Source organism: Periophthalmus magnuspinnatus, chromosome 13 (genome assembly GCF_009829125.3).
Source record: "Periophthalmus magnuspinnatus isolate fPerMag1 chromosome 13, fPerMag1.2.pri, whole genome shotgun sequence".
NCBI lineage: Eukaryota > Metazoa > Chordata > Actinopteri > Gobiiformes > Gobiidae > Periophthalmus > Periophthalmus magnuspinnatus.
The window spans coordinates 4,960,625-4,970,125 of NC_047138.1; the positions used below are offsets into that span (position 1 = coordinate 4,960,625).

General features: G+C 39.0%; 3 protein-coding genes across 3 annotated transcripts; all 3 read left to right on the forward strand.

Moving 5' to 3' along the window:
- Nucleotides 1-189: 189 nt before the first annotated feature.
- pglyrp5 (peptidoglycan recognition protein 5) lies at nt 190-1,406 on the forward strand. The gene is made up of 4 exons (XM_055225988.1): nt 190-264; nt 355-550; nt 673-791; nt 865-1,406. The coding sequence occupies exons 1-4, from the start codon at nt 258-260 to the stop codon at nt 1,038-1,040; spliced, it is 498 nt and encodes a 165-aa protein (XP_055081963.1). The 5' UTR covers nt 190-257; the 3' UTR covers nt 1,041-1,406.
- Nucleotides 1,407-2,449: 1,043 nt separating this feature from the next.
- On the forward strand, nt 2,450-4,008 carry foxg1c (forkhead box G1c). Its single transcript, XM_033977276.2, has 2 exons — nt 2,450-2,596; nt 2,715-4,008. The coding sequence occupies exon 2, from the start codon at nt 2,824-2,826 to the stop codon at nt 4,006-4,008; it is 1,185 nt and encodes a 394-aa protein (XP_033833167.1). The 5' UTR covers nt 2,450-2,596; nt 2,715-2,823.
- A 2,040-nt stretch (nt 4,009-6,048) lies between these two features.
- snrpd2 (small nuclear ribonucleoprotein D2 polypeptide) lies at nt 6,049-7,584 on the forward strand. The gene is made up of 3 exons (XM_033976788.2): nt 6,049-6,161; nt 6,894-7,073; nt 7,212-7,584. Coding segments are annotated over exons 1-3 (357 nt in total). The 5' UTR covers nt 6,049-6,159; the 3' UTR covers nt 7,387-7,584.
- Nucleotides 7,585-9,501: the final 1,917 nt, after the last annotated feature.

Genomic DNA, 9,501 nt, shown 5'->3' on the forward strand with positions numbered 1-9,501 from the left:
TTGTCAAACGTCCTTGATATACAACACCAAAATGACGCTGTTATGCCTGATTACTACACTCATGTCTAAGGTATTTACGTTTCTTGTACATTTTCCACCATTTGAGCAACACAATTAAGTCAGGTGTCTAATGGCTAGTGTGTTTTTTAAGGGCATTCCCACACACAGCAATAGAAAACGTATTTTCCCAGGCCACACCTCCACACAATATATATTGCTAAAGCTGGTTAAGTCAGTTGTCAGACGTGTTTTCAGCCATGGCAGGTAAGGAAAGGCAAACTTCTAAATATTGAACCTACATTTATATCTATGTATGCTTATAGTTTCTAATTATATTGATGTGCTACATTTCAGTGAATATTGTTTCCCGTGCGCAATGGGGAGCCCTTACTCCACGTAATATAGACAAGCTGAACTCTCCAGCGAGGAGAGTCATTATTCACCACACAGCAACGAGAAGCAGCAAAACTCAAGCAGAGAGTATCAGCGACGTCCGAAGCATCCAGAGACACCATATGGAAAACCGACATTTTGATGACATAGGATACAAGTAAGTCAGTTTTAAGCAAGTGTTTTGTAAAAGTTAAATAAACATCAAGGATGCTTTGCCACAAGCAGCATTCTCATATGATTTTCACAACTTTTAAGAGTTTAACTGACTTATATATTTAGCTTTCTTCTGGCACTGGATGGCACGGTGTATGAAGGCAGAGGATGGGGTGTGGTGGGAGCGCACACCAAGGGCCATAATAGTGACTCAGTAGGGATTGCCTTCATGGGGAATTTTACCAGTAAGTAATTATAATTATTGGCATGATAAAAGAATGGATAAACATGTCAACTATATAAAAACCTCTTTTTCAGGTGAAAGCCCAAGTTCAGAGGCACTAACATCAGTCAAACGACTCCTTGAGGCTGGAGTCTCCCAAGGTTTTCTTCTTTCTGAATTTCTCCTGTTCGGGCACCGAGATCTGGGGAGTACAGAATGTCCAGGAGTCAACCTCTACTCGGCTCTACCACAACTGAGTTCAACCAAATAAACTGAAATTATATTCCGTTTATTAGGTAAACACATTTTTGATTGCACAAACTACTTTCTTGAAGCACCAGGGGGTGCTACAACATTGCACTAAGTGGCAGGTTTTGGGGTCTTCTGACAAGATTGTAACGCTAAAATGTAATATTTAAAAAAAAGTGTAATTTGCATAATACTGTTATAAATCAAGCTATACTGCATGGTGTCTTTAAATGTTTTAATCTTCACACACAAAATATTAGCTGGCACAGTCATATTATATGTATCTTATGTGTTGCCCTTGTAGCACACATCCATTGTTATTGAAACGGTGTAATCCCTCATTCACCCAGGAGTGGTTCAATGTAGAGAAGCTTTTGGCAGGGGAACCTTCTATCTATACATGTATATGTACAGAAGAAAAAAGGGATCAAAAATATTATATTCTATAATAAATCAGTGAATCACTGGGTATGTGTATCACTTTTTAACCTACTGATATAAGATGGTTTCAATAAGGTTGTGATTTCTGTGTAGGTGTTTAAAAAAAAAAAAAAAAAAAAAAAAGGCTGATAATTGAAATACTGTTATCATTTCAATAAGACAGAGGGGGGACGATCAGTTTTGAGACATAATCCAACAAGTGCCATCTTGTGCAGAAAAGAGAATATTGGCACACATCAAAAGAGAGACTGTATCAAGGTCACAAAATACAGTGACACCATTGACATGGTGAGTGATGTGATACGAAACAAACATAAAACTGAGTTCTTCCACTAAATATTCAATCACTACAATAAGCTACTAATTTTCAGTTGTGTTTGTATTTCAAATGAAAAAGCAATATACTATCACAGGAATGCATCAAAAAGGAAATGTCTATTTGAGCTTTATTTGCCACTGACATTTGTATAAAATTCGCATCGGAAGAATAACTTTTAGGGATTCAGTGACGATTCATTGAGATGAATGAATAGAAGAATTAGTAAGTGCCTAGATGTTGTTTAAATCTGTTTTATGTCAGGTTAACTCTACGCAGTATGCAAGTTTACTTTGAAGTAACAGCATTTCTGTCTTAGTAAACAGAATTATTGTAAACAAATATAATTGTGTCTTTATCATGCCCTGCTTGCTCAACAGCATAAAGAACAAATGATTGCACCACTTCAAAGCAGCCCAATTACTGTGCAGTTGGTGTCCATCATCAACATATTGTCCAGTACAATTTGTACTTAAATGAAAAAAAGTTCTTCAGTCAGAAATCTTGTATGTTTTTGTTTTGTTTTTTTTGTTTTGTTTTTTACATTGGGCTTCTCCTATAAACCTGTTGTAAATAATAATAAAGCATAGCTGTAATTTAAACTCAAAAATGTATTTTTCCTTTGGTTGTACTCTTTTGACTTGGTGCCATATAATGCTGTCTACAGAAGGTGGGGAGAGAGTCAAATAGACAGTGAGTCCAATCAGAGGACAAGGCGTGTGTTTGAAGGTTAAATTTCATGTGTTATCACTGCGCTACGGAGTACACCGATCAGTCACACTAACATCCTCTTCCCTTCAACTCTTCGGTGCGCGCAAAAGGTAAGTTAGTTCTCTGAAACTCAATACGTGTATTAAGCACAAAGTATTATTTGATTTTAACAAAACAACGCGTAGACTATTGCAGTTTAGTAGAGATGTGTCCCATTACTTTCCACAGGTCTTGACTTCACTGTGCGTCTTCACGCACCGCTGGACCAGTGCGTAGTGGCTACAAGTGGTGCGCTCAAAAGCGGACTCCTCTGGTTTTGGATGTTGCCTATACAACAATGGAAGATTGTAAAATTACAGACGAATATATCCACAAATCATCTTTTAGCATCAGCAATCTTTTATGGAGCCGTGAAAACCTCGTGACTGACCGGGAAGCTTCTCCATCATCTCCAAAAACGCGCCCTTTGCGCACAGAGAAGCCGAGTTTGGTTAAAAACTTTGACAGCGCGTCTTTGAAACTGTCAACAGCGCGAAACACAGCAATGCCCGGAACACCCAAACTATCAGTGAGTGTGGAAGAATCAAAGACAGACATTGTTGAATCCAGCGAAAGTTCTAAACCCGAGAAACCACCCTTTAGTTATAACGCACTTATAATGATGGCAATCCGACAAAGCCCAGGAAGGAGACTGACTCTGAACGGCATCTACGAGTTCATTATGGAAAACTTCCCCTACTACCGACAAAACAGGCAAGGCTGGCAAAACTCCATCAGGCACAACCTCAGCCTGAACAAGTGCTTTGTGAAGGTGCCAAGGCACTACGACGACCCTGGCAAAGGAAACTACTGGATGTTAGATCCCTGCAGCGAGGACGTCTTCATTGGGGGCACATCTGGGAAACTGAGACGCAGAACCTCCGGGGGCTCAAGGGCAAAATTATCTTTAAAAAAAGCGAGTCGCCTGCAGACCACCAACACAGCCGCCGTGACGTTGGCTACAGCGGGACCTTTCTACTGGCCTGTGCCGCCGTTTTTGCCGCTTCAATCACCGGTGCGCTCCCACTTTGGCACAGGGACTTATCTAGGCGCGCACCCCAGTTTTTCCAACCACGCCACGTCGGTTGTTTCACAACGGTCAAGGCTCAGTGCAACAAATGCCACGGACACGGAACGTTTTGTGCAGACGCACCGGGAGATGTCTTATATTGGCGTGAGTTGTGCACAAGCCCGCCGCCATCAAATTGGCGGCTCATGCACAACTTTCTCCACGTCCATCCCCGCGTGCCCTCTACCGTTGTCCGATCCATGCTCTTTTAATATGATCACTGGACAGGCCAGTTACTTTTACTCACACCAAATACCGTTCGGCCCGAGTACTGCTCAGGAGGGATGCGCCTTATCCAAAACTTCTCCAGGACACTTTCTCACAAAACGTTTCTCAGAGCTCGGAGGATGCTGCAATGACGTTCCAAATTATTGTCCTCAAGTTAGTCCATCATCTTGGAATCTGGAGAAATAGTTGGCCTTTAAGCATCAGCAGACAACAAACTTACATTCAGCAGAGCAGTTTGAGGCCTGCAGATTTAGAAGTTATTTTATTGTAGGTGGAAAAACCTTTGCCAACACATTTGGACATCTTTTTTCCATTCTTAAGGTTTGCAACATTTGCAATTTAGCACAAGAAATGGGTAGGCTTATAGTCTATATTTTAAAAAGCAGAAAAGAAAAAAATGCTTATATAAAAATGCTGAACCAAATAAATTGGACAAAAATATTTTCACCTTGACCCAGTTAACTTTATAGTTCCAGTTTACTGTTTTCCTGCATGAAAAATGTTTCAGTGTTGTAAAATAATGATTGTGTTGTGTAAATAGAGTGAATAGGCACCAACAACACAATGAGATATTTGTCTGTTATGTATTGTTAACATGGATGTAGTTTAGGCAAAAATTAAACTGATAACATTAGTAAAAGACGTAGGCTATTAAGTGTTGCTTGTGATTCATATTACAAATGTCATATACCTGAATTATTGCTATTTATGTAATTAAAACAGCAAACTGGCTGTTGCATTTTTAATTGTGTTTTCATTAAGTCTCTCTTTAGTTAATTGATTTCATTTGTTTGGGTGCACCATAGTGTTTACTTCTTTGTGAAGCACACAAAAAGAACTATGCATGTAACCACTATCAGTTATATGTGATGGTAAAATTGGGGGTAATACATTAAAGTTTAAGTAGCATTTACCACTTGAAATGACAAGAAATTGACCTCTTGAGGTGAGTGATACACCTAATAATAAAAATTGCATTATTTCTGAATTATTAATAAATAAAATAAGGTCATCAACAATATTTTGTTTAAAGTAATATTAAAAGGCCTTTAGCTAAAAATATGACTGTGTTTTGAACAGGAGTAATGGAAGATACACTTGCGAAAATCTACTAATACTTACAAGCTTGTCTGAAAAGTGTTGAACCACGGGGTAAACTTTCCTCAACTTTTGGCCTCTGCAAGCAAAAGAATCGTAATAATGCTATACCTGTTAAGACATACAGAACAGTTTTCTGGACACCTGCCTCTTTTAAAACAAAAGACTCATTGTAAAAAAGTGCAATCCGTCACCTTTCTGGTCTCAATCGTACATGCAGTCGCCTGTAGTTAAATCAGGGAGCTGGATCAAGTAACTTACACGGCTGTTGGCAAACTCACTGTCTAGATAAGAGGATAATCATATTTTCAATTCTGGCATAAGCACTGTAAAGGAAGAGGACAGTGAATGAACAAGTCTGCTGAAAACTGATGTTTTACCCTGAAGATAGACTGGTAAGAAGATACTATTGGCTGTTGGCTATTATAAATAAAGCACATAAGTCTGACAGATCGTCTGTTAATTAAATTACTTAAAATCGCACTGTCAAGCAGTAATCAGAAAAAATTTCTTATTACATTTTGCTTTTTGAAAAAGCAATTTTTAGCAATGTTATTGCTATCTTATTGTTATAGGCTATTACCTAATTATGAACGTTGTTAGGGCTTTAAGCAGGCTACATTTCTTCACACATTGGACCACACAGATCTTGTTAAACTGATCCACTTTGTACTTAAGATATAAGGTATCTAAAGATTTGGAAATCAAACCCTTATACTTGCCTTTCTAAGCTGCACACAGGCATCTATTATTTGTAGCAAGTGGCTTCCACAGGTAGGCTAGATGTGCCACCCTTTGATATTAGGTGTAGTGGTTTGTACAGTCCAAGGCGTCTGTCTGTCTCTGGCCAGAAAACCAATCTCTCAATGTCTCATTGCTGACAGTGTGTAGTGTCTACTACTCACTACTGCACGCATGTTTCTCCTGCACTGATCTGTCTGAGTTTGCCAGGACAAAAAACACATTATTTTATGCTCATTATTGTCTAAGAAAATTATAATTAAATATAAACAAGAATCTTACGTTAATATGTGCATGTTTACGTTGTAATAAAATTAAATTAAAAACATCACAAAGAAAAAAACGAGTGAAAAGTTAACCCGGAAACACAAACTCGTTGTTTACCCGGAAGTAGTTCTTCCACACGAGCCGCTCCAAACCATCGTTGTTGGAACGAAGAAAGCGTCTGGCGCTTGTTTAAAGTGTTTACTCTCAGATAGTTTATCCAAGACAGCAGCAATGTAAGTATATTCAGCCTTTGCACATCACACCGCTGGAAATTCAGTTTTCACTCTAGAAAGTTCCCGTGCGGCGCGTGGAGACTTCGCTCCAAGAAATGAATAGAAAACTACCGTCTCCACGCTGTCCTCTGTTTGGTTTAGGAAATGTTTTTTGCGCTACACACCCGCCACTGTGCGTTAGTACTAGTATGTTGTCTTATATAAAGCAAAGCAGGACTTTTTCATAGACAACAGAACAACATCAAAGCAAAACCCAGTCCGAGCGAACAGAATGCTACAGTTAGCCTAGCCCCGGTGGTAATATTAAAATCTGATCACGCGTCACTGTTCAAGCAACTGCACAATACAGTCTTAAAGCATTTATATTATATATTATATATTTTTTTTAGATTTTTTTTTTTTTGCTTTTTTGCCTGTAGTTGTTTGTCATTTCTTGTTTGTGAAAGTTAGCCTTTACACGTTCATCTACTGAATAGAGAATAATCAAAACGTTTGTCAACACAATTTAGACTTGAAATAACAATTAAACATGTTCAGTTTGTTAAAAAGTATGAAAGAATGTTTTGACGAGTTAACATTTATTTTGGTAGAAACAATGTCATTTCTTTTAGACACATCTTATAAATCTCATTTTTAGGTATACTACCTCTACTTAATTTGTGTTACAGTGTCTTCTTGGTTATCAAACCTTGCATAGAACACTGAATAAAATGTTCTTCATGTCACTTGTAGGAGTCTTTTAACCAAGCCTAAATCGGAGATGACGCCAGAAGAGTTGCAGAAACGTGAGGAAGAGGAGTTCAACACGGGTCCACTGTCTGTGCTCACACAGTCAGTCAAAAACAACACACAGGTCCTGATTAACTGTCGCAACAACAAAAAGCTACTGGGGCGAGTCAAGGCATTTGACAGGTAACACTTACACTGTAAAAATACAAAGTGATTTTAGTCTTCAACTTTGCTTTTTTATTTTATCATAACCACAGTTTGTAGTTGCAAGAATCATGATGAAGAATGATCATGTTGTCCTTTTCTGTAATATTCTTGCAGACATTGCAACATGGTCCTGGAAAATGTAAAAGAAATGTGGACAGAAGTTCCAAAGAGTGGGAAGGGAAAGAAGAAGTCAAAGCCTGTGAATAAGGATCGTTACATCTCTAAAATGTTCCTCAGGGGAGACTCGGTCATTGTCGTTCTGAGAAATCCTCTCATCACTGGAAAATGAACTATTTACTTCCACAGAACCAGTATCGATGCAAATCTCAAGTTTAATTTGCAGCAGTCACAAAATGTTAAATGCATTGTAGAAAGTTTGTTTTTAGTTTTGTCATTTTGATTTCTCAGAAAAGAAAAATCTGGTTTTGATTTCTAAATGGATGTTTTCTCTTTTTCATTTTAGATATTAAAAAGGTTGAAAGTATAACTCTTCAGTTTATACTGACTATTTTTGTCCTTTTTATTTATTATTTAATAGCAAGTTCTCCTTATGCTCACTATCCTTATTGCCCTCTTTCGTACCCTCTGTCACCCTTTCCCAGTGGCATCTTGGGTGTCAGGCTTGATTTCAGCCAGCAGCGCTCAATAGGTGACAAACTGCCGTTTAAAGGCCTGCTGCATTATAGATGAGACCAGATGTGCTGACTGTTACTTCACACCCTCACATCACTCCATTTGAGGCTGTTCATCTCATTTGGGAGGCCCCTCCTGACCACTTTGTTAATTGTCCTAATAGCTAACAGCAGGTCTCACCTTACTCTCGTTATGGATGGCATCTAACCTTGCTAATACAGCAGTTAACCGATGGGAGCAGACCTAAGTAGCGTGATGAGATTTAACATTTAGTATTTCATCATTTATCATATCAACATGAACATGAATTGTATTCTGAAGGATTTTATAAATTCAAAATGCTGCTTCAGTGATAAGTTGTTTTACTGATAACCATAGACTGCCAAGTGCCTAAGATGCTTTGAGGGCCTAGTTCTGCTGGGACATGGAGAGGTCTTGGAGAGGTGTTTTTACTCTAATGGTTGGCACTGTTCTGATTTGGGATAATTCACCACTAAACTGTTCGTGTCAGACGTGCCAGACTCAGAATACACGTAAAAGGAAAAAGAGGCATGGCCAGAATGTTGGAATATCAGAGGAGAACACGTTTATTGTAAAGTCTGCGACCCCAGAGCTGCTGATTTGTCCTGCGCAAATAATAAATGCAGAGTGAGATGCCCATTTTAACGCAGAACTAAACTTTGGCTCTTTAACTTTTCTCATTTCAAAGACACTCGACTCAAGGAAAGCCATCCATCCCTCAAGAGTTTGTGACCAGATTCAGGAGCAGGAAGCCAGATGTTTTATTCAGCAGCCAAACGATAAGCGGGGGGAAGTGTGATTATGATAGCAATCGGCTATGCATCGACACTCGAGCTCCCGAGCAACGCGATACCGCAGCGGCAGTCCATCGATCGGCCTCGGAAACCGGACCCACGCCGCAGTTTGTTTTCACCAGAACCTTGAACGGAGCGAGGGAGCGCGCCGCCAGCAGGTGCATGCGCCCTGGACACACATCAGGCACCTTTCAAGTGAGAGACTGTCACAACACACAGGGATCACATGAGAGCCTATAGACTATTTATAAACAACCACTGTACGACCATTCGAGGCATTTATTCAACACAAATATTATAGATTTATGTTTAAGATAAATCCCACATGGGCAAAGTGTTGAAACGCCAAGTAAAAGAATAAACATGTGCAGTCCAAAATCAAGATAACATACAAAAAAAATCAAGACGTATCCTAGTGACAACGCTGTAACGAAATCAACATTTTATAAAACCTGATAAATACACTGAAACATGTGCCAGGAGGATGCGAAGCTATCAATCAAACTACTGCATGTAGCAAATAAATCCATGTTTTTCACAAGGTCTGACCATGCCTGACAGACTTTGTGAAAACCTTTGCTGACAGTGCCATCTTGTGGAAAAGAAATGCAGTGCACAGATTGGAACTGGATGAAGGTTCAGCAAAAAGTAGAAGTCACATAGAACCTCAGGGGCAGGACTTCTGGCACTGGTTAAATGAAGAATAAATATAATATCGATTTAGAATCCGGAGTTAACTTGCAATTCAGATTTAGTACATAGGTCAATGCATTTTTTTTTGTTGTTGTGTGTGTTACTTTTGTGAGGTTATTTTGGGGGTTTTCAGTACAACCTAAGGTCATTTTAAATCACAACACCTCCAGAACCATTTGGGCTTAGACTATGTATCCCCCTTTGCCAAACAGCTCTAGTTAAATAATAAACTGTAGACTCATATCATATTTGGACCATAACAT